Source organism: Coffea arabica, chromosome 6e (genome assembly GCF_036785885.1).
Source record: "Coffea arabica cultivar ET-39 chromosome 6e, Coffea Arabica ET-39 HiFi, whole genome shotgun sequence".
In the NCBI taxonomy this organism is placed as follows: domain Eukaryota; kingdom Viridiplantae; phylum Streptophyta; class Magnoliopsida; order Gentianales; family Rubiaceae; genus Coffea; species Coffea arabica.
The window spans coordinates 50,851,844-50,879,190 of record NC_092321.1 but is presented as its reverse complement, the minus strand read 5'-3'; the positions used below and the strand labels follow the sequence as shown (position 1 = coordinate 50,879,190).

The following is a 27,347-nucleotide window of genomic DNA, read 5'->3' as shown; positions in this document are numbered from 1 at the left end:
AAAATAATTAATAATATTACCCAATTAAATAGTTTTAAGCAAATAAAAGACAGGAAAATTCGGGTTTCACATTCCACACAGTAAAAGCTGGAAGGGAAAATAAAAAAAGAAGAATGTGAAAAAGTAAATAAATAAAAGCAAAGCATAGCAGTATTTAACGCACTGCAAAGCAGCAAGAGACTTTCCCTCCATCCCTTTTACAGTTAAACTTTGCCTCGCTCGTTCCCCACCTTGGCTCCTCTAGGCTTCATTGCTCTGTCCTGGTCCATCAGCGAATTTAAAACCCTAAAACCCCATCCGTCAGATGGCAATCCTTGAGAGCCAAAACAGAAAATTTTCTCACTTGTTTTAGATATCAAAAGCTGAGGTATCAATCATATTCACCCTGCAAAGGTTCGTGTCATTTTGTCCGACAACAATTATAGTATTCTTTAACGATGATTATACTGTTTGCATTTTGATTTCAATTTGATTTGATTGATCGACATTTGGTTTTGGTTTAATGGGTTCTTCAGATTGCTGAAGAAGAATGGTTTGGTGCAGTAATTGTGCAAAAAATATTCAGCGGCCAGACTATGTTGATGGCAAGATGTAAGGCCTTTTTAATCCTAAATTTGCTCATTTCTTAAACCCTTTTACTAATTTTTTTTGATGATTTACTATTTTGTACATATGGATGTCTATTAGGGCTCATCTAGATTATTGATGTTTGGAAGATAGAGGATTGTGTGATCTGAAGAGGAATGTTTCGATAGTGTCATTCTTATTGTTTCAATCCTGCTGTTGATTCGGTGGACAAGTTCTTGATGAGAATGATTTTGGTACTTTTCAGAGGGCCGCTGTTTTTTGTTGTTATCTTATTGTTTCAATTGTTTATATGTAGATATTATTCATTTTTGCGATGTGTTCATGATGAGGACCAATTTTGGTGGGCCCTTTTTATTGACATTTTAAAGTTTAAGTTTTGTTTTATGCGTTGTTGTTGTTCACATTTTGGATGAGTTCTTGATGATAATGATTTTGGTGCCTGGGAAAGGACTGCTTAAACTGTCATCTAATTGGTCTAATTTTTTAATCGGTAGATGTTGTTCATTATGTGGACGAGTTCTTGATGAGGATAATTTTTCTAGCGAACCCACCTTTTCAAAGAATGCAGCTGGACAGGTGTGCTTCCTTTTCACGGCATTGGGCTTAGTTTATGATTTTCAGTTCTGTGAAATCTTTGAGCATTGTAATGTCTTTGTTGTCTGTTTATGTTATTCAATTCTCATTCGACTATTATGGCCTCTCGATTTGATATGCTTAGTCTGCATTATACTTGTAAGAACAAATCATTTTTCTTTCTTTTTTTTTTTAACACCAAAAAGAGTTAGCTTTATGATTAGAAGAGCAACTAAGGGGTAAGCGACCATAAGTACAGCAGAACTGCAGTTTACAAGCATAAACCTACTAAGAGCAAAACTATGAAAGCAAAGAATGATTACTGAGTACAGAGAAAACTAACAGGATTTGCTGATCCAAATCCCAACTGATACTCAGCTCCCAATTCCTCTTGCGATGCTCCACTCTAGTGAAATTCATCAGTGGGAACTTAACTTCATTTATCACTCTTTGAAACACAACAGAGCAAGGCCTGTTAATCCTTTGACAGATTACACGATCCCTAGGATGAGATACTTGATAAACAGCCACTGTTAGGGCTAATCTGCATTCATGTACACCACCAATCAGATTTTATCTGTCCATTGAGAAGCACCTCTATAAAGTAAACTCAGAGCTTGCACCTATCTCCAAATCTGACAAGAAAATTTACAATGAAAAACAGTAATATACTGTTTCATTTGTTGAACGACACAGTAAACAGGTGTAGTTATCTACCATACCCCAGTTTTCATTCTAGTCAGAGAGAACAGTTTATCCCTCCAGACCAACCATAGAATGTAAGCAAATCATGGAACAGAAACCTTTATATCAAACAACTTTATGCCACTGGACACAACTATGACTTTGCTGTAAAGATTTGCAAGTCGAATTCACATTAAAGTCCATCGTTTGATAGGCTTCCAGACCAGCTTCTGATCAGTAAAGGGAATAAAGCTGAAGGTGTAAAAATAATCATTAGACTGATTGGCTCCAGTCTTATGAACTTTCAGGTCAATATCATGCAGAGTCAGAAATGAAAGATGATTCAGGATTGCTTACAAGTACAATAATGTAAGAAGTGGCCTCAGTTTCAAAGGGCTAATTATGTTACTGAACCCTTGGTAGGCTAAAGAAAAGACCATAGAGAAGATTTAACGATCAATAATATTACCATACTCATTTGGTGTGTTAACTGGCTGGATTGATGTCATGGAATCCAAACTTGACCTGAATGTCTGTTCAAGAGGCTTGAGCCTGGGCCTGAGCTTAACTGGAGGAACCTAAGTAGTCTGGTCCTGGTCCTTGGTAAAATTGGGTGTGGATACCTCTATCTGGTTCATCCTTCACACTGTTATAATGGAAATCAGTTATAGATTTTTGGTAGGCAAACTAGAAGAGAAACAAGAATTGAAATAGAGAACGGATTAAGGAAATTCTACTTGTAGAAACCATGAATAGTGGAGAGGTGACTGTTATTAAATTGATCCACTATCACCTACTTAGGCTAACTTAAGTTTATTTCTAGAGTCAATTGTCAGGAAATTATGTGAAGACTGTTCAAAGTGATTACTCAGCATCACGTGAAAGAATATTGGCTGGAGGTATATTTTCTGTTTCTTTCTCATTCACTTATTCGAAGGATGAGATTTAGGCACTTCTTTAGGTACTCTCTTTGATTGGTGTGGTTTGTGGATGTGCTTGTCTATTACAGGTATCTAAATTTATGGATTACTTGCCTTTTGTTTTCTGAATCAGGAAAAAACAAACATGTCAAATTCATTTTTACAAAGGTATAATTATGCAGTACAAGGTTCAATGCATGGAAGTAAACAGAAGGTGCACTCATTGGAAAACCATTTTAACATCCAAATAATATTCCAAAAGTAGCCTTAAATGTGAGGCATTCAGATGCATGCATGTGGTGACCTAATCATAGAGAGTAAAATGTGGTATCACACTAGCACATGGTGAACTGGATGACTTGGAACTTTTGTTGGTTAGGTTTATCACTTGTTTTATCTTTCTTTCTATTAGTCAGAAATAAAAACACAAAGAGTAGAGTAACAAATAAAGGCATGATTTGTGTGCTTCTTATCATCTTCTTCATGCACCGTGGTCATTGATCTGGAAGCTAAACAAGATCCACCCATCGGCTGTCTGATTTCTTTTGTCTTTGCAGCATATAATGGTATAGAAAGTATAATGTATGCCTTGGGTATTGATGGTGGTGATTCTATATCTCGCCCAGCTCTGGCCTTTTATACAGTATGGCTTTTCTATTGAGACTCTTTTTCGGAAAATGCTAGACTTTATTGTTGTTTTGGAATTTAACAAATACCAAACTTCAGATTGCAGTTGAGCGGAATTTCACAAGGGGCCGCAGAAAAGAGCAAGTTGAGGCTGCTTGTCTTTATATTGCATGTCGGTGAGGAATTGATCTGAAAACATTTTGTTTCTTGAACCATTTTTCTGATAAAAATGGAAAAATTATCCCTTACGAAAGGCTTATCATGGACAGTAGATGGAAATCTTTAGGATGAAGAAGAGAAATGCTTTTTGTCTGTTATGTTTTTGAAGTTGAGCAGAAAATATAGCATTTCTTCATTGAGAGAGGAGGACGACTATAAGTAGAAGTCATGTATAAAGAGTAATATCATCTCTGGTATCATACAAAACAGAGATATAGGTATACTTTGGGGACTTCTGTTCATGGATGTTTTTGTAGTTGGCTATATCAGTCATTGTTGCCTCCAGGACTGACCCTGAGGCTTGCCTTGATAGAACATGAAATTTGCAAGTTCAATGTCTTGATTTCTAGTGGCAATACATCGAGGACCCATATATATACCATCTGCTAATACATGACCAACTAATGTTTGAATAAAAAATTTTCTGCATCATCCCATTACGAGTACTCACAGAAATACTACTTCAACAAGTCTGCACATGAGATATCCAGCGTCTGATGTTCATACAGTAGTATCCACAACCCCTTTTATGGAAGGGTAGTTGTCAGATAAATGTTTTCTTCTCCTTTCAAACCTTGAGACTTTTTTGCTTGCTTCCCAACCTTCAGCAATAAAGTTTATGTTGAATAAATCTAAACCTCGTGGAAAATTGTTTTTAACCTGCATAAATTAATTTCACGCATAGCACCTAGGATGCAAGACCAACTTAGTAAACTTGCATTTGTTGCATGGTCTTTTTTCATTCAAGAGAGTAGAAAGTTTTTATTTTTCTTTTCAATACTTATTTTAAGACTGTAGTTTTTTTTTAAAATCGCTCTGGCCTGATTTGAATTACTACTTCCCTTTTAAGACGTCCAAACATGATAGCAACCTTTCCCAAAATGTATGCACTTTTCCGCCCCTATTTGCATCCTTGTGACAGTTAGTTCCGCAAAACTGACAAAAGTGAGAAGCTGCAGTGAAAGGTTGAAGTTGGCCAAATCGGGTACGAAAAGTCATTTAATAAAAGGTAGTTGAATTGGGATCAAAAAGTCATTACAGTATGAGTAGGCATTAGGAAATAGATGAATTGAGCTCTTTAATCTTGCTTAAAACTCAGTTGATAAATGACAAGACAAAATTATATTCTTAATATTTGGTTATAGACAATGTCATGTTTTAGAATCAAAGCAACTCCCTTTTAACATTATACTTCTTCTCTGCTAACTGTTTGTCTCTCTAGATCTGTTGCCTAAACTCCTTTTGACCCTTGGACATTGAACGCTTTTGAGACTTCAAGGTCAAATAAAAGATTTATCCTTGTGTAATACATTATCTACGTGATAACATGCTTTTTTGGAATATCCAGTTATTTATGAGGAATCGAGATACTGTCAGTATATGTAAAACTTACGAGAATCATTTTTTACTTTTATGTGCTGCATGAAAGAGTAAAATGAGTTTGAATGAAGGATAAATAAATTTTTTTACTTCATTTTAGTTCTACGACGGCAACATCTGCTACCCAATTGCTACTTATAAAGAGAAGAGATGATTCCATTTAGCAAATGGATTTTATGTTTTTCAGTTGATTAAAAGGAAATTATGGTGGCAATATATCTAGCTCATTCTCCTTGGTGCAGGGCATAAAAGGAAATGATCCAAAACAGAAACAAAAATGGAAATATAGGGACTTTCCTCCTGTGTATTGGATCTCATTTCCGTCCATAGCAATGATTGCATGAATAAAATATCTTCCTTGATCTCTATATAGCAGAATATGTAGTTCAAATTTGTGAAAAGAGGGAAAATAGTATTCTATACCTAAGATATTGAACCTTCTTTTATATAACTAATCAACAGGAATTGTTAGGTAGTCATTAACCTGTACTGACTGCCTTGCCTTTAATGCCAGTTTTACATGCATGCGTTATGCTTAAAATTTGGTCCATGTGACATGATCTTTTGATATGTCAGAATAGTATATGAGAGAAAATAGATACTGTAACTCCACCTGACTTTCCACTATGTGGGGAACATATCCTGTCAAACAGATTTTTAATGCTACTAGATGAAATTATATAGTGGCTTATTACATCATCAATCTTTTTAAAGAATTCCAGGTGAATCCTTGCCAAAAGAACAGGATCAGCCTTTGCTACTGGGAGGTCAATGGAAAATATTTCAATTCTTAAAACCTATGCTATCCTTTAATTACTTTAACATCTCTTGATAGCCCTTTAGCAGTTGCTTTAAATTTTCTTGTAAACTCCTGGTCTCGGACATGACAAAATATGAGATGTCTTTTCTGTTTGAGATTGCAATTATGACTTGCTATTTTATATGCCACAGAGAAATAATGCACATGGTTGTTTGATAATATGAACTGTAGTTGCTGTCCTCCTTTTCTAAGACACTTAGATTTACGTATGGTGTGAATAGTGCTGTTAATCGAGCCGAGTATTTGACTGCCGAGCTCAACTCGTGCTTAGCTCGAGCCAGGCTCGAGCTTGCTCAACTAAGCGGACAAGCCTTGAAGTGTGCTCGACTCGGCTCGCCAAATGGGACATGTGACTCGAGCTTGAGCTTGAGCTTGAGCTCAACTAGTTTATCACAAAGGAGCCGAGCTCACATGAGCTCGAGCTCGAGATCGTGCGAATTGATCACAATAAAAACCTGTAATTTTTCAGTTTCTATTCTTTTGACTTGTGAAATGACATATATGCCCTTCCTTATCGAGCCCAAGCGAGCTACTCGAATAATAAACAATTCGAGCTTACTCGGCTCGTTAATTAATCAAGTAAATTTCTAGCTCGAACTCGACTCATTTACTAAAATTGACGAGCTGAGTTTGAGCCTTATCGAGTCGAGCTCAATCAAGTTTTCAAGCTGCTTGTTTTGTTTAACAGCCCTAGGTGTGAACATCCAAATTTAGATCCTGATATGCAATATTTAATCTATATATCTTTTTTCCTTTTGCAGGGAAAACAAAAAGCCTTACCTTCTCATTGACTTCTCAGAATACTTGAGGATAAATGTGTAAGCAATCTTTTTCACTCTTGACATTTCCAGGGCATTATCTTCTATTTAGTCACATTATTTGCACCTTGATCCATCGAGATTTTAGTGGCTTCTGCAATCAGATCTGTGGACATGTTTTGATTAGCTTGAATCATCTAGGCTAAATTTATAATGGCGTTTTGGTTTCACATAATTAATGGGGTACCTTTTTACTTTTTTGTGGGCTTCTCCTTAAAGTAGCTGTCATATTGGGGTTTGAATTTACGTTTGATCAAAAGAATGGGTGAAGGGAAGGCAATAATCCCTGTGATCTTTTCTCTTGTGTGGTTGCTTATATTGTTTGCCTCAAGCATTAAAAATACAAACAATTGAAAGTTGCACTTGTCTGGGGGAAGAGCGATATGACTGGCAACAGAAATTGCAAATTAGTGGATCTCATCGAGTTTAAAATTGGAAGGTCAGCTCAAGCTTGGAAGTGGACAGAATCTGGAATTTGATATAAATCTAATTGGTTAGTTCTCATCCGTAGCTTGTACATCCTGCATTCACATTTCTGTTATTTATCCTATTTGACAGTTGTTATTTTCAGTTTAAGGGGAAATCTGAAAATGCTACTGACTAATGTCTGTATCATTAGGAATTGCTTTTTATTTATCCGTAGCTTGTATATATAGACTTTTTAAAATTTTTTTTTTTTTTGTAAGTGGGACGTCTTGAACCCAGGACATTCTACTTAAAATTGCTCCCACTTTACCACCCAACCCATCCCTCCCCTTCATTAGGAATTGCTTCTTGTTTACCATTGAGATGTCAAATAACTTGTTATTGAAAGTTTTAGCAGTTTGAGGCTTACATTTCATTAAGAAACATTGTTTAAATCTTTCAATATATTATTCTTGCTGTTTTCTATGGTCCAATGTCTGAAATATCCATTTTGTGAAAGAGGCAGTGATGGTTGTTTATAGAGATTTTTGGGACTGTGTGAGTGACTGAAATCCTCAGGCTATTATGTCGATATGCTGCAAAGTCATTGACTGGTTATTTTTTTGTTGCAGTTATATTCTAGGTGCTGTGTTTTTGCAGCTTTGTAAACTTCTAAGCCTGGAAGAACACCCAATTGTTCAAAAACCTGTGGACCCTAGTCTTTTCATTCATAGGTTCACTGACCGTAAGTAACTTTTGCATCTATTGTTTTCTGTTTTCTACTTATTCTGTTCACTTTTTTAATGTTTGTGATCTCTTAACCTTGTTTAAATTAGCCATCTTTCAAGAACAAGATTGGAAATTTATAAAATTTTTGAAACCATCAGAATCATATCCTTTATAATGTCTTCTTTTGCTCCCTTCTGGCAGCTGCCTGATGCTTAATGGGGCAAGAAAAGAAAGACATTCCCTGAAAAGAGTGTTTTTCTGTATTGAAAGCTTTGATCACTTGTATGACAATTCTCAAGTAGGATTAGTAAACAAATATGAAATTTGTACAAGGGAAATGATGCAATGGCACAATGTTTGATAAGGATAATTGTGGAGATGAAGTTAAGAAATAGATTAAAGAATATTTTAACTCAAAATTACATATCATTTTAATGCCTTTTTGCTGTACTAAAAGATGAAGTCAACCTAGAGCATCATTAACCATCTCTATTATAGGTCTATTTGGTGGAAGAAAGCCTATTGTTTCCAGGACTGCACTTCATATTGTTGCTAGCATGAAACGAGATTGGATGCAGGTTTGATATCACATTTTACATGTGTAAGTTTTATTTGTTACCTTGACCCTTACTAATGCGAATTGCAAGTGAGTGTCACTGGTAATGATGCGACAATTACCCAGTTGTGACAATGATTTTTAAATTGCTATCAGACTGGGAGAAAACCAAGTGGGCTGTGTGGAGCAGCACTCTACATATCTGCTCTTTCACATGGACTTAAGTGTTCAAAATCAGACATAGTAAGTCAAAATCAACTGGTATTCTACTTTGATTTGACGATATGATGTGTCTTACCTGGATCTAAATATGTTTTGTGGGGTGCAACTTTCAACTTCTTGTGTTAAAGTTGTAAATCTTCTACTGCTTAAATCATGGGTTTGCAGAATCAGTGTCTTTAGTAGCATACCTTTTTAGTATGTGTCGTCATCCTTGAACCTGTTCTACAGTTTCTAGTAGATTATTCCCTTCATTCAGTTTTTGGCTTGAAAATTGTTCTTATTTCTTGGTATTTGCACATAAATTTTTATGCTCAGCTGATGCTTGTGTGTTGCGTTTCATTCTTCCATCCAACATTTTACAATTTTTAACTTCCTTATTTTCCTTACTACTATTATGGAAAGCTCCAGCTAATGTAATTCTATTTCAATTTTTATTTTGTATCTTGTATGTCATTTATGCAACAAAATTGTTTGATTGTCTCCAGATAAAGGTTGTACATGTTTGTGAAGCAACATTGACAAAGCGGTTGATTGAATTTGAGAATACAGAGTCTGGGAGTTTAACGGTTTGTACTGTTTACAGTTCTACTACCGCTGATGTTGAGAATTTACAACTTTATTAATTGCAAGAGCTTTAAATTGTTTTTAAGATCTCATTACATGGACAAGTATTGTATACCCCAATTCTTGTTGCTAGGAAAACATGGCAGGCTGCCATGCATGCTACTATTTATGTCCTTTACAACAACTAAAACATCATTCAGAAATTATACATTTGTACCATTGTCTAGACACAAGTTAGCAATTTTCTCGTAACTTCTGCTTCATGCCTGCTATAGATGTTGGTATTTTCTATTCATTATTAGATTCCACTCGCTTTCCTTTTCATATTTTTATTGATTTGAAATGGTTCAATTCTTTTGTCATGCTTTTATAAATGTTAATAATAGATTGAGGAGTTCAACATGAGAGCAGAGGAGCTTGAGAAAGAAGAGAGGTTAAATAAACAACTATTCTCTGGGTCACAAGTATCTGAGAAAGCTGAATTGCTATGTGAACATAAGGGCAGTGGCAAGCCTCCCTTTGCCCATGGACTTTGTGAAAGTTGCTATAGTGATGTAAGTACTTGCTTCTTTCACCTATCATTTCCAATATGGTCAATTTGAAATTGTTGCTTGTATTTATACCTATTTTTTTATGCAGTTCGTTCAACTTTCTGGAGGACTTGATGGTGGATCAGAGCCTCCAGCTTTTCAACGGGCTGAAAGAGAAAGGCTATTGGCCAAGGAAGCTGCTTGTACAAATTGCACTATAACATCAGATGAAAACAACAATAAAGATTTGAATGTAATTATGATCTTTTCATAGTTTTTTTTCTGCGACCTTTTAGAGGTCATTGAATTGTGTCCATGGTACAAATCCTTGAAACATGGAGTAGATTGATTAGGCTGAATACTAATTAGAGTGGAAACATTGCCATTTTTAGGGACATTACTCTAATGTTCTGACTCAAGCTGTTAACATTAGGTGCTTTAATCTCAGGGATCCTCATATAATGGATTTTATTGTGCTCTTTAGGTACTCATATTACCTGGAATGATAAAGTTAGGATAATCTCATGCTCCATGCACTTGGTTGAAATTTTGGTCATTAATTGTGTTGGCTGTCTATGAGTTCTTTGGATCCCATATGCATTACAGGATGGATGTTAAGAGTATACCAACAATCAAAAGGAAGAATAATGTTTCCTTTGGAGCTTGCATATAACAGGACATTTGGCACTAGCACAGTGAAGAGTTTTCCTTTTTAAACAAATATCTGTTGTCTTTCATGACCGTGGAAGATTCATTAGCATAACTATATTTGTTCAGACTAGAATCTTCAATTTCTTGTTCTGGTGGAAGTTGTGTGAATGAACATCGATAAATTAGATCTAGTTTTGCACTACAGATTAGACCATACCTTTCAGATCAAATTTTATGTTTATTTTAATAAACTGTAGAGATGTGGTAGCCATTCTGACATTTCATTGACATGAAATTTTGCATCAAAATGATTTTAAACCATTAGAAAACTGAAATCCACCAGGAATACAGAATCAGGTTTCCATTAGGTGTCAGAACATCATGACATGCTGGTTTTTCTTTCATTTAAGGAACTAGCAGAATGTATGCAGGTAAATTTGTGGAGCTGTATAACGAAATCGATGGTCTAGAGAAAAAATAGAATTAATTTCACCTTAAATGGTGCCTCATTTCTGATGGCATATGTGAGATGCAGTAATGGTGATTACAAAACTTGCTCGTAATAGCAAGTCCTTTTTGTTTTGGAAAAACCAAATTTATTTCTTGTGTTTTGTCATTTGATTACTATAGCTAGAACAATCGGTTATACCATTGTGAAATCTCTCTTTTAATGTGGTGTCTTTCTGTATGATTTTCATGCTGTTAGTCTGATTGATAGTTTGTCATACTAAGCTCTGTGCATAGAAACTTTTCTTGGAGAGAGATGCATAGATGGGTCAATGCATCTTCTCAGTAAAAATCTCAATTTGCCTTTTAATATTGCTTTCAGTATTTTGTTGATCTTAACCCTTATTTATTCGGAATCTTTTCTTTTTCTTTTAAATATTCTCCTCTTTTTTGTCATTAGTCTGTCAAAGAAGGGAAAATCCAGAATGGCAGTGGAATTGAAAATTCACAGCTAACAGAGTCTGAAGCAATAGGTACTGAAGCATTTTCTTTAGCTAGGGGACGTCATTTTAAAGTCGAATATCTGCTGCTGAACACATAAAATGATCACTTTTGTCTCATAATTTTAGGTGCTGTCTCTCGGATTCCATCCAATCAGGAAAGTGATGAAAATAATTTGACTGTTATGGACTCTGGAACTCCTGATGGCTGCAATGAATCAGAAAGCTTTTCTGATATTGACGATCTTGAGGTTTGTAACTTTTCCTTATTGAGATTCTTCAAATGGAACCATTCGTTTGCTGGTTTATCATTGTGATTTTGTTCTAGAATTAGAAAGAAAAGGACAATTGACACGTTGGATAGAAATAAATGGAGGCTGACTTTGGGAATACATTCATCTAGTAAAATTATTGATTTAGTTAATTTTGTTTTTTGAGCTTGATTGTAATCATAAGTGGATATGTAAAATAGGCATCAGCTGTGGGCACAGCTTTGTTATGTGAATACAAAATTGTAGTTCTCTACAGACTAGGAACAGTTGTAGAGGTGTAGAAGTGCCCTTTTTTTTGCTAGTCTCTTGCAACGGACTGGTTAGCACCTGACTTTCTTTATTTCCAATTCAAATGTAAAATTTCCAAGTCTTTCTTAGAAGCATAAATATTGATAGGTTGTGTTATATTTTCAAGGTCCCCTATGGGTGCCACCCGCTAAAAGGATGTGAACCAGACTCATTCTCACATAGTCTCTTAATTGGCAAAATTGGCAACTACTCTGTGCCGGGTAGTTTATTGATAACAGACTAGAGTATTTGAAAACTCTGCACTCGCTTGTTGTTCATTAAAATCTCCTGTTTGAAAAACTTTCTTTTACTTCTCTCAGTCCAAAAAAATTTCAAAAATACCACAAAGGAAACAGGATAACACACAAAAGCATACTCAAGAATCAGAGATACCTTCTCTCTTCTTGTGGACGTGCCCCAACATTTGAGCAGTCTTTTGCCCCATCCCCTGTGTGTTCTGGCTCACTCAAAAGGGTCCCTAAGGCATACGGTTCTGCAGGAATCTTCCAACATTATAACAGAGCCAGATTGTAGGTTTTCTTGCACATAAAATACCAATTAATATATTTCTTTCTCCTCAATTTGCAATCTTCAGAAAAAATTTCTGTGAACCTGAGCTTCCCATCTAGAAAACTTTTTATTTTTTATTTTGAGATCTGCCTCCAAAATGTGCTTTCGTGAAAAATCAGTGTTTCCATTTGTTTCATGTAATGCATTTTGCAGAAAAGCTCTGCTTATTCTATTAACCTTCCATAAAAGGCTACACGCCTTCTTTTATTCTTTACATTTAATTCTGGTGTTCAAACTCAGATACTTTTCTTTCCCTTTTTAGTGGGTCTCATGGTGCACCGGTTATTTTCGTGGAAGATATTGTATAGGAGACGTCCTACAGATTAATGGTTTGAATGAGTGATGTAAACTAGTTCATAGCAACCTTGTTCAACATTTATCTGTGCTGCTTCATCCTAAGTGGCTATTATGCAATGTTTACCGTTCTGACTTTATGACTTTAATGTTGTTCTGAAGATCTGTATTTGTTACTGATTCTAAGGCATGCAACCTCTTTCTGGTTGATCCTAATAACCCTATTTCATCTTTGGCAATATGCTTATTTCATCTTACCTTATTTTTGGCTCTATTTGTGATCACATGTTGCTTACAAAATAATTATGAAGTTACTTCACTACTTGATACCGGAATTGCTAGTTTCAAAATTTTTCTATATTGTTGGCGGACACGTATAACTTGCTGTCACGTGTTTTATCGAGTAACAAGCTGAGACATGTACTTTCTCATTCTTTAACACCCCTGCTTTTGCATAGTATCATTTCCACCCTGATGCCCCTTTTCTTCTCTTTTCTTCTTTTTTTTCTCCTCTCTTTGGCTTTTGTCCCTTGATATATAAGCAAGAATAGTCTGTCAGATATGATTTTTGGTCTTCCTCACTTTGTCAAATATTTGCACTTTGGAGTTATAAAATATTCTTACTTCCCCATGGCAACTTTGGGCAGGTGGATGGGTACCTTCACAATGAGGAGGAGAAGCACTACAAGAAGATTATTTGGGAGGAAATGAATAAAGAATATCTTGAGGTGATGTTGAATTTGTTATTCAGAGCAATGTATATGTTAAACTCAGAAAAAGGGAATGAATTTTCCTTTCCTTTTATTCATCAATCATAACGGTATATATACAAGTATAGACATATCTAGTTCCTATTATTTAGCCTACAGATCAGCCTACAATCTGTAACTTATCTAATCCCTACAAATCAGCTATCTAATCCCTACAAATCAGCCTACATCTGTAACTATCTAATCCCCACAAATCAGCTATCTAATCCCTACAAATCAGCCTACAATCTGTAACACTCCCCCTCAAGTTGGAGCATAGATATCAATCATGCCCAACTTGTTACATAGATAATCAGTACGGACCCTGTTAAGAGATTTTGTGAATATATCACCTAATTGTTCCCCAGTCTTCACATAACCTGTAGTGATCAAACCCTGTTGGATCTTTTCACGAATGAAGTGACAATCAATCTCAATATGTTTCGTTCGTTCATGAAAGACTGGATTAGAAGCAATGTGAAGTGCAGCTTGATTATCACATCGTAGCTTTGCAGGTACCGAGACCTTAATTCCTACTTCACTCAGGAGCTGATATACCCATATGATTTCACACACAGACTTTGCCATAGCTCTGTATTCAGCTTCTGCACTTGATCGTGAGACTACATTCTGTTTCTTACTCTTCCATGAAACCAAATTTCCCCCAACAAAAACACAATATCCTGAAGTAGATCTCCTATCTTCCTTACACCCTGCCCAATCAGAATCTGAGAAACATTCGATCCTAGTATGACCATAATTGCCATATAGGATACCACGTCCAGGAGCACCTTTTAAATAGTGTAAAACTTGTTCTGCTGCTTTCCAATGGTCAATAGTTGGTGATGACATGTACTGGCTCAGCACACTCACTGAATAAGCAATATCAGGACGTGTCACAGTAAGATAATTCAACTTTCCAATAAGTCTTCTATACCTCTCAGGATCTGCAAACAACTCACCTTCTTTGGTTAACTGTAAATTAGGAACCATTGGGGTACTACATGGTTTAGCACCCAATTTTCCCGACTCCATCAGTAAATCAAGCACATACTTCCTCTGAGATAGGAAGATTCCTTTCTTACTCCTGCTAACTTCAACTCCCAAGAAATACTTTAACATCCCCAAGTCTTGGGTATGGAACTGAGTAGTAAGAAAGGACTTCAGAGACGAAATTCCTCTAGGGTCACTACCTGTGATGACAATATCATCCACATATACAACTAACAGAATAATACCCCCATGAGATTGTTTATAGAAAACAGAATGATCGGACTTGCTCTTTTGCATCCCAAACTTTTCAAGAGCTTGGCTAAATTTTCCAAACCAAGCCCGAGGACTCTGTTTCAAACCATATAGAGATTTGTTCAGACGACAGACTTTCCCATACTCCCCTGGAGCAACAAAACCTGGTGGTTGCTCCATATAGACCTCCTCCTGAAGATCACCATGAAGAAAGGCATTCTTGATGTCTAATTGATGCAGAGGCCAGTCATAAGCTGCTGCAAGGGAGATAAATAACCTGATAGAAGCAAGTTTAGCTACAGGAGAAAAAGTATCATGATAGTCCACGCCATAAGTCTGAGCATATCCTTTAGCAACAAGTCTAGCTTTCAATCGAGAAATGGAACCATCAGGATTCATTTTGACCGTAAACACCCATTTACATCCAATAGCTCGTTTACCTGCAGGTAGGGTAACTAAAGTCCACGTACCATTGACATCTAGAGCATTCATTTCCTCAATCATAGCATTCCGCCATCCGGAATGAGCTAATGCCTCTTGAACAGTTTTGGGTACAGAAATAGTGTCTAGGGATGTAAGAAAAGCACGAGAAGAGGAAGACAAATGATTGTAGGAAACAACTGAAGAGATTGGATAAGTACATGCACGTTTACCTTTTCTTTGAGCAATAGGGAGATCAAGATCATCATTGGTAGTCGGATCTGATGACGAAGATACTGGTTCATCAGGACATGATGTTGGAGACTCCAGGACCAAGTCAGAACTGGGCAGATGTGGGCGACGCGAGTAGGTGTATTTGATGGGAGGCTTAACTGGTGTAGAGGGAGGCGAATCCAAATTTGGTATGACACTATAGATTAACAAATCATCATCCTCCCCCGGACTCACAGAACCTGAAGATGAGGAGAAAGGTGTTTGTTCCAAAAAAGTGACATCGGCAGACACAAGATACTTACCAAGACTAGGACAATAACAACGATACCCTTTTTGTACACGGGAATAACCCAGGAATATACACTTTAAGGACTTAGGATCAAGTTTTGTAACTTGAGGACGAACATCCCGAACAAAACAAGTACACCCGAATATCTTTGGTTCTATAGGAAACAATTGTCTATTCGGGAATAGAGTGTGTAAAGGAGTATTACCAGATAAAACAGAGGAAGGCATACGATTGATTAGAAAACAAGCAGTAGATACAGCATCAGCCCAGAAGCATTTAGAAACCTTCATTTGAAATAACAAGGCTCGAGAAGTTTCAAGAAGATGTCTATTCTTTCTCTCAGCAACCCCATTTTGAGAAGGGGTGTCAACGCAAGAAGTTTGATGGAGAATACCCTGCTCAAGCATGTATTTCTGAAAATTTCCTGAAACATATTCTTTTGCATTATCACTTCTTAAAATTTGTACTGGTTTACCAAATTGGGTTCGTATTTCAGCACAAAAGGAAGAAAAGTGAAAGAATAATTCTGAGCGATTTTTCATCAAATAAAGCCATGTCATTCTAGAATAATCATCAACAAAGGTAACAAAATATCTGAAACCAGTTTTAGAAGTCACCGGACAAGGACCCCAAACATCGGAATGGACTAACTCAAAGGGAGCAGTAGCTCGTTTATTGATTCTAGGACTAGAACTAAGACGATGGTGTTTAGCAAACTGACACGACTCACAATCTAATGAAGTAATGTTCGAAAGCTGAGGACAAAGTTGCTTTAACATAGAAAGCGAAGGATGACCCAATCGACAGTGTTCTTCAAGAGGAGAGACTGTTCCAGCACAGGCTATAGACCCTGGTTTCTGTGTATCAAGAATGTAGAGACCGTCAGACTCATGTCCCTTACCAATAATCTTCTTCGTCATGAGATCCTGAAATACACAAGAACCAGGAAAAAATGAGACACAACAATTAAGGGCACGAGTAAGTTTGCTGACAGAAATCAGATTAAACGATAGTCGTGGTAGACTCAGAACAGATGACAAATGGAGAGATGATGTAGGTTTAGTGGTTCCAGACCCAATAACACTGGATGTTGAACCATCGGCTAAAGTAACAGGAGTGATAGATTTATGTGGCTGAAAGTTAGAAAGTAAATTGGGATTACCTGTCATGTGATCTGTAGCACCAGAATCAATGACCCATTTTGGAGAAGAGGAAACAAGGCATGTATTGGGTTTACCTGTCTCAACAAGTGCAGTAACACGACCGGATGGCTGTTTCACTGTTTCGTGAAACTGAGTCAATCTGGCATACTCATCTGCAGAGATTGTAACAGACTTTTCAGAGGTCTCAGAACTAGATGCAACATGTGCAAATTGAGCTTTCTTATACTGTAGCTTTCGACAGTCCCGCTTGATATGTCCTGGTTTATGACAGTAGTGACATACAATTTCTCCTTGCTCCTTTCCACGATTTTCAGTAATTTTATCAGAGTTGTTGGACCCCGACCCCATGCTCTTACTGTTGCCACTACTCTTGTAGTGTTGTCTTCCTGAATCAAATGTGGTAGTACGGCTAATAAGAACACTGTTAGGCTGAGTGGATAGAACAGGTAACGTATTCTCTGTACGAAGAATCCTTCGAAAAGCATCTTCTAGACAGGAAATTTCTGATCCGGAAAGAATTTGAGATTTGGCAGTCTCAAATTCAGACGGAAGACCGGCGAGAAAACTCATAACAGCCATCTTCTCTCGCTGATTCCGTTGTTCCTCCACATTGATACTGAAGGGAAGCAGCATATTGAGCTCTTCATATGTTTTCTTGAAGTCCATAAAATAACTGGTGAGAGACTTATCTCCTTTATCTGCCCTGTAAAAATCCTTGCAAACATCATAGATACGAGAGAAGTTTCCTTTTCCCGAATATAAGAACTGCAAATAGTTCATTAACTGTTTCACTGTCTTACAATGGGTAACCAGGCCCACCACCTCACTATCAATAGAATTACGAATTTGTATATACAAGCGAGCATCTTCTCTCACCCAAGACAGTCTAGAGTCATCCGTAGGTGGATCATCGGTCAGATGACCATCCATAGAAATACTGAGTAGATATAATTCAATAGTATGGTTCCAATCAAGAAAATTAATTCCATTTAATTTGTGTTCCGTGATTTTTGAAACCAACGGAACTATATCAGAAACTCCAGTCTTTTTGTCAGACATAATTGCTAAGAAAATTCAACAAGATAACAGATTACCCACAAGAGAACCTGTCGTAGCCAGGTCCCACACCTAGATCGATGTTGACCCAAAAACGTACCTCCCTGAGTTGGCGGTGTCTTTAGAGGAACCTTTAACGCCTGCACCTTGAATATGGCAGCAGCCTCCCTCACGCCCAACAGCCCAGAAAATTTTTTTTTTTTTTTTTCTCAAAAAAAACTTATGAACAGAACTGCTCTACACAGAACTGCGCTGATACCATGTTAAACTCAGAAAAAGGGAATGAATTTTCCTTTCCTTTTATTCATCAATCATAACGGTATATATACAAGTATAGACATATCTAGTTCCTATTATTTAGCCTACAGATCAGCCTACAATCTGTAACTTATCTAATCCCTACAAATCAGCTATCTAATCCCTACAAATCAGCCTACATCTGTAACTATCTAATCCCCACAAATCAGCTATCTAATCCCTACAAATCAGCCTACAATCTGTAACAGTATACAAATATTTTAAATGACCTTTCTATATCTCTAGCTCTCTAAGAATATTTTGGAGCATTATTACAAGAATTATCCTTCTGAAGTTTTAAAACGGTCAAGATATAATTTTTATATGTCTTCGTGGAAAATTAATGTTTTGGTCTAAAGAAGCAGCTTTTGGTTATTATATTTTCTATCAAAATGTTGCATGCAGATTTATGTCTATATTAGAGTGTAAGTGTGAAACAAATTTCCGAGAATCTTGGACCAGTAATCCTCTCAAAATTAATCGCTATTTTTATCATGTTATTTAATTTTTGCAATTATTCTTTGGAGGTTTGCCTCTTATATTACCACATTTAGCAAAATTTTCACCAGAAAGTAACTTTCATTGGTACATATTAGAAATTTCTGGTGTCAACTGATACAGGAGCAAGCAGCCAAGGAAGCAGCTGCAGAAGCTGCAAGGAAAGCTTTTGAGGCGAATTTGCAGAACTGTTCTGAGGATATGCAAGCTGCACAGAAGCTTGCTGCAGCAGCTTCAGCAGCTGTGGCAAAATCTAGAAAGGTAGTGTTTCAAAAATTCTTTTATAATTCATAAAGTTTCTTTATGTTAGACTTTTGAAACCTCCTGTGAATGTCTACTATTTGTGATTATTGACTTTCTGAGTCATTTCAACTAAGTATGCATTCAGCCGTGTCTTTTGTTCTTGTCCCTTGTTTATGCTGTATGCTTCACTTAAATGATATTCTCCCAGGCTGAATTTAGAGTTTTCTGACGATTTCTACAGCATGCCTATATATCTAATGTGTCATATTTAAGAAGGGTGAGCGTACAAGGATCTGACTTGTTTCTGTTATGGGATTCCATGATGCTGACATATGCTAATTAAAAGAGTAAACTACAATTTAGCTCCCTGTTGTTTAGTGCTTGTTCACATAACCGTTCTATGGTTTTCAAAAGCTATACATAAGCCCCCCGTGCTTTGGACTAAAGTGTCAAAGTGATGGAGTTGTCCTCCATAGTGGAGCCAACTGAAATGTCGAGAGTACCCCAATTGTCAAGACAAGAATTATTTGTTCTATGCATAACAGAAACTATAGGAGGGTTAAGTAAAAAAGAGTTAAATCACAAGGGGCTAAAGTGTAATCACCCTACACTTATATATCTTGGCTGCTACAGTCATTTTAGTCTTTCAGTGGGGGTAAACTTGTCTGCTGCTTTTCAATGGGGATCTTTTTTGTAGAGGGAATTATTTTTTAACTACAGTCAATTTAGTTTTTTGATTGGGGTAATCTTGAGATTTCAGCTGGTTCTCTTATAGAGGACTCTTCCAGTTACTTTGACACTTTCTTCCAGCCAGGGTGAGGGGTGCTATTTATAGTTTTTGAAACCATAAGAAGGTTAGGTGAAAAGGTGCCAAACCACTGGAGGCCAAAGTAAAATTTACCCTAGTTATAAGTATGAGAACTAATTTGTTCTATATATCCAGGCTACCTACTGTAGTTATGATCTGTTAGGTAGAGATGTTGACTGATTTTTTCTGATTCTTCTGCTGTTATCCTAGCCATTGAATTAACAAACTAGCCTAGCAACTTCTACACATTGGCCTAAACTTAAATTTAGCTCTTAGTAAGCATTATGCCATTGTAACAATCTCACATATTTGATGCATGAAAAATTTGAGTATTGTCATTTCCTGATTGAACAGTTATGCACCAATTGCCATGAAGACTTTGAAAAAGATTGCCGATTGTTAATCTGGTGTGAAATGTTGCTAATCATCAATTTAATAGTTCCTGGAGAATCCAATCCTCAGTTTTCTAGTACCAGCATTTTGGCTTAGAAATCTACCAAGTGTCACTCCATTGTCTTCTTCTCATTGATTTTGCATGAAGAGAGACTTGATGTATTGCTACTTCTGACCCTGTTATACTCGAATTTTGGCTTTGTCCTACATGAGCTTTATGTTTGGTTATTTAATGCTAATCCATCTCCACTTTGGGTGGGGTTATTAAAATTTTGATACATCTACATTTTGTATGTAAACTACAAAATGCATATGGCCATTGGCCACAATTTTTGGGATTTTCATTAAATTTCCTACACTGACACATGCATTAAATTCATATGTTTAAAGATCTAGTGCTGATAAAATATGCAGAATAAGAACTGTAGTTTAAGTCTGAACAAGTAATCTATGGTGGAGTTGTTTTTGACCTAAACCATCCCAAGGTACTTAAATCAATGAGTTGATTCGGGGCTACATTATTGGATGTGGACATTGCAACTGCTAGCTTCATGTTTATTACGAGATTTATGTGGTTGAGAGGACAAAGATGGTGCATGTAGTCATTTGAGAGGACAAAGTTGGCTCTAATAAATTAGCTGTGCTGATCCACTTAAATTGAGAAAGCCTGGAAAGGCATTTGTCCATGTAGTCATTTGATGTGTAAGTTTGTAAAACCACAGATGATAGCCTCTTCAAATTTGAGACAGTCAGGATGCTCCAACTGCAGTAAATTTTTATATTTTTTAGTGTGGATAATTTAGGCAAAGAAATATGGAAACAATCTTACTATAGCTCTCTTTTCTTCTTATCAGAGGAGCATTTCCACTCAATAATCCTCCCTCTTCTTTTTATCACTTTAAAGAAAAAGTATATGAACTTTCTTCAGCAAATGATTTTGAATTTCCCCGTGTTCCAAGAAGTGGCAGATCATTACATTCTGTTTTTCTCTGTTGCATTTTCTGTATTTAATATTTCTGGATGTGGTATAGTTACCTTTTCTCTTTTATAAAGTGCTGAGTACTTTGTTTTTATTGTGATTTGAAAAATTATATATCATGCTTTGCTGTCATTTGCAGGAGAGACAACAAAAACGAGCAGCAGAACTGAGGAATTTGGGTCCTGCTCAAACAGCTGCAGAGGCCACGAGACAAATGTTGACTAGAAAGGTACACAAGGAAATGTAGGAATACCATATTGATTGTTTCAAATTTTTATTGTTTATCAGAGATTTCTTTATATTGAAACTGGAACCATTTTTGGTGCTGTCAGTTTGTTTCTGCCATAGAGCTATATAGTTATACAAGAAAATAGAAATGTCTTCTGATGATATGTATACTCACTTTTGTAGAGACAGTGTACACTGGGGGAGTCGCTAAATAGTTTTATATAGGCGATTAAATGTTCAACTTAGACTGAAATTTTCTAACAATTATTGGAAGACAAATAACTTTCAACGTGTGTCTCAGAATTAGTTACATTAGCATGTTGTCCAAGTAGCAGAAGTCAAACCAATCAAAGATGAGTGCTGGTAACAGCATATTTAGTGTTTCTAGGGAAGCTTGGAAAAAAAAAAGATAGAGGAGATGTTTCAGGATTTGAAGATTCTTTCAGACTATGAAGTATAGTGATTTAGGAACTTGAGTCCTTGTTTCTAGAAAGAATCATTGAAGTAGATAAGAACTCGTTCAGTTGTTAAGTACCATATTCTTGTCTGTTTTGTCAAGTCTTGCACACTATTAGCTCGTTGTCTGCAGTTTCTGTAAGTACCACATAAACAGCACATTTTTTTTTGGTAAGCCATTCTCCCTTCATACTTGTAGTTGGAATTTATTCAATGAAAATTTTCTTTCTATATTTCCAATTATCTGCAAAAAAGGTCTGCTGTAGTTTGTTAGAATATAACCTCCATCCTTTGACGTCCAAGTTGTGACACTTCTTGTCTATTTTCCTTTGGGGGTCTGCATGATTTTTTTTTTCCTCATGTCAAGTGTTTTTTCCTTTATAAGCAGTATGCCTTTTTGGTCATGTTTAATTAGGCTTCAGCATTCAGAACATTGAGATGCTCTAAGGACTATTTCCCAGTTTCCTAATTTACTCTAGGTTTTTCTTCAGATCATTGTCCATTATAATACAGCTATCTATTTTGTACATCTTGAGTCTATGCAGTCAGCTACTTATTTGATAAAAGCGCTCAGAAGTACTAAAGAATGGGAGTATTGATTAGTTTGAAAAGCTGAAGAACATCTAAGGGTCTTCTAGTTGAGGTTCAGATATTCAAATAACATTTAGTTAAACAAACGAACTTGTAGTGTTTGGAGACACCATAGCCTGTTCTTGATCAAATTAAACTGTCATTAGCACATGAGAGTGGCATGTACATGAACCAGATGAAGATAAAAAATTCCTGTTATACATATCCCCGTGGAAACCTAGGTAAGCACATTTTTTTGGAGTTATGTCAATTCCTTGACTCTTTTTTATTTTATTTTTATGTGCTCAATTTTTTTGGAAGGTCCATCAACAAAAAGTGTTTTGTTTGGTTGGAGGTTGACATTTTATTCTTTTACGATATATGTATTGAATCACCTTTGGGGTTGGGCTGTATGAAGATAATTCCATTGTAAATTTAGCATCTTAAGTGTGACAAGTACTAACTGGTGGGTTTTCCACATGATGAGATGTGCTGCTATGCATTACACTTCTGTAAATTTGCTGATAAATAAACTAGCCTTCAAGTGGCCACAAAAATCTCTTGGTCTGCTGATTCACCAGTATCTTTCATAGCAAAGAGAAACACTGCTATTACAAAGAAGAGTGAAAGCTGTTTTGGTGCAGAGCAAGAGAAGCTAAAGAGTAGTAACAACAAGAAACATGTGCTGGATATATGCTCATTCACTAAAATTTAGTATTAGCTAGTAATGTTAGCTTAGTCTGGCTAAGGTTTTGAGTAGCTTAATGCGGACCAGAAATCATAAAGTTAGCTTTAAGTGTATTTTTAGTTCATCTCCTCAACATATATGTTTTAAGGAATGGGTTTCTTTTTACCTTTATACCAATGAGAGTACTCCTGCCTTCACTGACCCAAAATGAACATTAACTTATAAAAATCTTAACAAATGAATTAGACTTCCATTATGAGTTGTCTTTGGAGTTCTTGTTTGTCCAATTTCTGTTTCCCAGTTGTGTATTTCACTGCACTAGTGCTTGTAATAGCAGACATGATGTAGCAAATGGGAAATGTTGATGATTTCCAGCTAAGGTAATTGGGGAAGAAAATAAAAGAGCAAAGGCAGAATTGAAGCTTGAAAGCTCTCTGCAAATTCTCGAGTTTTGATTGACAAAAGGCTTAACTGAAACATACAACTGAGCCCCCTTTTATTGACAGAGTCCTTCCCTTATTATTCGAAGTCATAATCCAACTTAAATTCTAATCCTTAAAGGATGACCAAGAAGGAGTAGCTTCCTACTAGACTCTAAAATTTAAACAGATCCAATGCATATAAAACTCTTAAAATAAATCTAAAATAATTCAAAACAAACAAGATAACTGTTGGTCGCATCAGGACGTGGCAGGACTGGAGGGCAATCAACAGGCTTTGGTTGAAATGGATGTCAGCTGCCTTAATTTGCAACCTTAGTCTGTTTTATCCATTTGATGGTCCATAATCAAAGGCATTTATTGGATGTTAGTTCTTGATGATTGTACGAGTTTCTTAATCATGGAGGAGTGGTCATTATTTAAGAAACCAATGTACAATTGGAATGTTGAGACAATTATGCAACTTGATCCCTTAAACAGATAGGCAAAGTACAGAAGGTCATGGAGCAAGGAAAAAGGAAAGAACAAGTTGTATTTCGTCAACATGTTTTGCTTGCCACTTTAATTGCAAAATGCTACTGGTCCTTGATAGTCACACACGCTATGAATTTGAAATGAGGGATTGACTTTGGTTTGGAGAAGAATAATCTTGGTACAAATTGTTTAATCTGGTTGATAGCCTAGACGTACCAGTTGGTGGAGAATTCATCCTCTACACTTGAATTCTTATTTATTTTTGAATCTCTACACATGATTTTTTGCTCATTAATTTAGTGGATCTTGAGATCATCTACTAATTAGGTTCAAATCACTGGTTCCATTAGCTGTCATTCTTTCCTGAAGCTTAAAATAAGAACTTTGAGGGTTTCTATTCAAAAGTTTAGGAGAATAATAATGCCTAACTCAACAGCTTGTTTCTATAATCTTCATGAAACTGATAGGAAACAGGTTGCAATTTTTAATGTATGTAGTCAACAGGGGCTATATTACAGCCTTTAAGAATGATGTTTTTGGTGCAAACTACATTATATTAAAATTTTTGTGAAATTCATTATACATGACCTTTAGCGTAAACTAATCCACTTCATTCTACCGAAATATTGGGCCTTTTTGTTTTGTTGTTTATCTGTCTTATTGGACATTACTTAGAGTATCTTACTTTATTTGTGAACTAATGCACATCGTTGTTCTTGTATTGCAGAGATTGAGTTCTAAAATCAACTATGATGTTCTGGACAAACTTTTTGAAGAATCTGTATGTTTTTCTTCTCTTTTCCTCATTTCCTGATCCATCAATAGGATATGCTGCTCTTTTAGTTGTAGTTTTCCTTCTCTTTAATCTTATTTGCGTATCCAACAATCTGGCATGTTGCTGTTCTAGCTATAGTTTTTTTTTTTTAATTTTTTTTTTTAATGAGAGTACATAATTCAGTAAGTAGAGTATGACCATTGGAAAATCATCAAGCTGGCAGCTTGGTGACAAATATATTTACTGAGCTTGGGGTTTTCGAATACATACTAAACTGAGACATAATATCTAATCAGTGGCGTCAATCTTAAATTTGGAAAAATCACCTTGTTTGGTGTCTGCTTGTTGGAGAATTGGGGATCTTGGTCTTTTGTGCCCTCTCCATCACCAAGATCTATAATGGATCACCATCTTCGATTGTAAACCTCTAAATATGAATATTGGTGGAGGCTGAAGAATGAAACGTATATGAGAAAGAAAGGAGAAAAAAGTAGGTTCCTCTGGATAGACTTGTCATAAAAGATTTTGCACATTAAAAATTTTCATTAAAAGATTTTGCACATTTTGCCATTCTATACTGCTTGCAGTCTGGTGGTAGGGGATGCTAAACCTTTTGCCCCCTCAACTTTGAGTCAATTCATGTGCATTACCCAGATATAAGACCTTGAACCTAAAAGGTTACCAAGGGCAAGACTTTTGATGACTTTATTCACCACCTTTCTGGATGCCTTTCTTCAATGTGATAGCATTATTTTTCCAGTATTTCGCCACATGTATGTCAGATGTTCGAAGCAACCATTCCAGGAAAAAATATTCATCATCGGGCTGAAGTAATTTATTATTTCTGTCAATCTGCCTTGAAAATGTCAAATGTATTGAAAGATCACATGGAAAACTTCAATGTGTCAGATGTGAAACATGCAGGATTCAGTTTTACAGTGCAAGTCAAGAGCTTTTCACATTATTCATCTCCATTTAGTGATACTCTATTGACTCTTCATATTCAATAGTTTGATGGTACAACTAATCTGCCAAACATTTCAAGGAGCAAATTGTTCGGCTTCAGGTTGAAGTGATATGTTAGTTGTGTCAGTTGGCCTTATAATGTCAATGGACAAACTTAATATAGAAATCGCAACCTGTGCTGGCGTAAACCTTTTGCCTACTGCTTAATTTTTAAGTAGAAAAAATAAATCTGTTTTGTGTTGGAAGTTTTTCTGTCATTCACTATGTCGGGGTTCATAAGTTGCTGTACATTCTGTCAATTTTCTAAAGCTTCGGTTGTGATGATCCTACTGTTGATCTTGTGGCTAATCCGACAACGAATATCTGCATCATGACTACTAGCTTGTCACGCCTGATATGCCTACTCCTGGTCCTTGTAATTACTCACTAGCTTCACGTAATATTTGGCACATGTAAAGATGCTTTAGAATTGATCAAATTCATTAGAGAAGTTCTTACAGTACTATGAATCTTTGATGCCCTAATATTCTCTGCTGTTTTCTATTGGTACTTAACCTAAGTCTTTCACCTTATATAAAATGAGATGGCTAAAAAAAAAAAGGGTGGCATCTTTTATTGAACTTCTGATCATCACATGACAAATGTAGTATGCAAAAAGGTCCACCTTTCAGTCCTGTTCTAGTTTCTTTACTGAATTCCAATATATAATGTGAATTGAACTACCTCATCAGCTATGTGATACATAAATTGTTAGGAAAGTATGATGCATTTTTCTGACATGTTGATTCATCTCCATTTCCAGTGGAGCATAATGACAAACATGGTCAAGGTATAAGTTGATGATGCAGTCCTCCCTGCTCATGCTTTTCTGTCATTTTGAACCCACTGAATATTTATATCTTTGGGACAATAATTCTCAAAAGATTTGTGAACTCCTTTTCTTTTTCCCCATACACTGGGGGTGCTACTCGATAAAGTCGGTCCAGGACTATCTGATTTTTCAGCAAGAAGGCAAATTCTACTGTGTAAAGGAGAGCAACGATTCCTTAAAGATGACATTTTATCGTCGGTTGATGTTATGCTGCTGTTATAGCATCATAGGAAGGCATTTTTTCATTCACCTATTTGTGTCAGCCAACTCATTTTTCTGCAAATTAAAAGAAGTGAAGTGAACTAAAGAGTCAAGCTTAATTCTGGTGGATGATATGATAAAGATATAAAATTTAATGGTTGTGCGTAATGATGAATCTCTTCAGTGTCTTCCAAGTATGCAAACAAAACAGCGGAAGAGGGTAAAATATGCTATTACGGGCTTTAGAACCTAACACTACATGAAGAAGAGCAAGACAGTAAACAGGTTCATCTTTGTCATATTCCTGCCTTAAGTATATTCATGTATGAATACGTTTGTTTGAACAGGTTGTCCCAGACAACTCAAAGCGAACTCGATCAGCGATTGCTGCTACTCCCGGTGATGATAAATTGCCAGATGATTGCAGGAGTCCTGCTTTGGATGATAATTGGGAAGCAGATTGTGCCACTGAAGGCGAAGATAATCTGGGTGTATATTATGACGATGTACAAGAAGAGTATGCTTATGATGATACTTTTGATGATAGCCATTATTAAGAGATGAATTGATTATAAATTTTTTCCTTTCTTTTCAACGCCAAAATTAAAAATAAAAAGACGTAATAAAACCTTGTCATAGTTGTTTGA

At 36.1% G+C, this 27,347-nt stretch overlaps 1 protein-coding gene across 8 annotated transcripts; it reads left to right on the top strand.

The window, feature by feature from the left end:
• The first annotated feature begins 161 nt into the window (after nt 1-161).
• LOC113696166 (transcription factor IIIB 60 kDa subunit) lies at nt 162-27,347 on the top strand. Of its 8 annotated transcripts, none has more exons than XM_027215539.2 (20): nt 186-393; nt 516-591; nt 1,083-1,164; nt 2,669-2,744; nt 3,323-3,408; nt 3,492-3,568; nt 6,573-6,629; nt 7,667-7,779; nt 8,262-8,341; nt 8,476-8,562; nt 9,027-9,107; nt 9,492-9,659; nt 9,745-9,888; nt 11,194-11,266; nt 11,363-11,484; nt 13,305-13,385; nt 18,732-18,869; nt 21,171-21,260; nt 24,615-24,668; nt 27,048-27,347. In XM_027215539.2, exons 2-20 carry the CDS (start codon nt 530-532, stop codon nt 27,255-27,257), a joined length of 1,881 nt encoding a protein of 626 aa, XP_027071340.1. In that variant the 5' UTR covers nt 186-393; nt 516-529; the 3' UTR covers nt 27,258-27,347. The 8 variants fall into 8 exon arrangements, with proteins under 8 accessions (XP_071911891.1, XP_027071340.1, XP_027071342.1 ...); XM_027215541.2 differs by lacking the exon at nt 27,048-27,347 and adding an exon at nt 26,431-26,707; XM_072055790.1 differs by lacking the exon at nt 2,669-2,744 and having other exon boundaries at nt 162-393.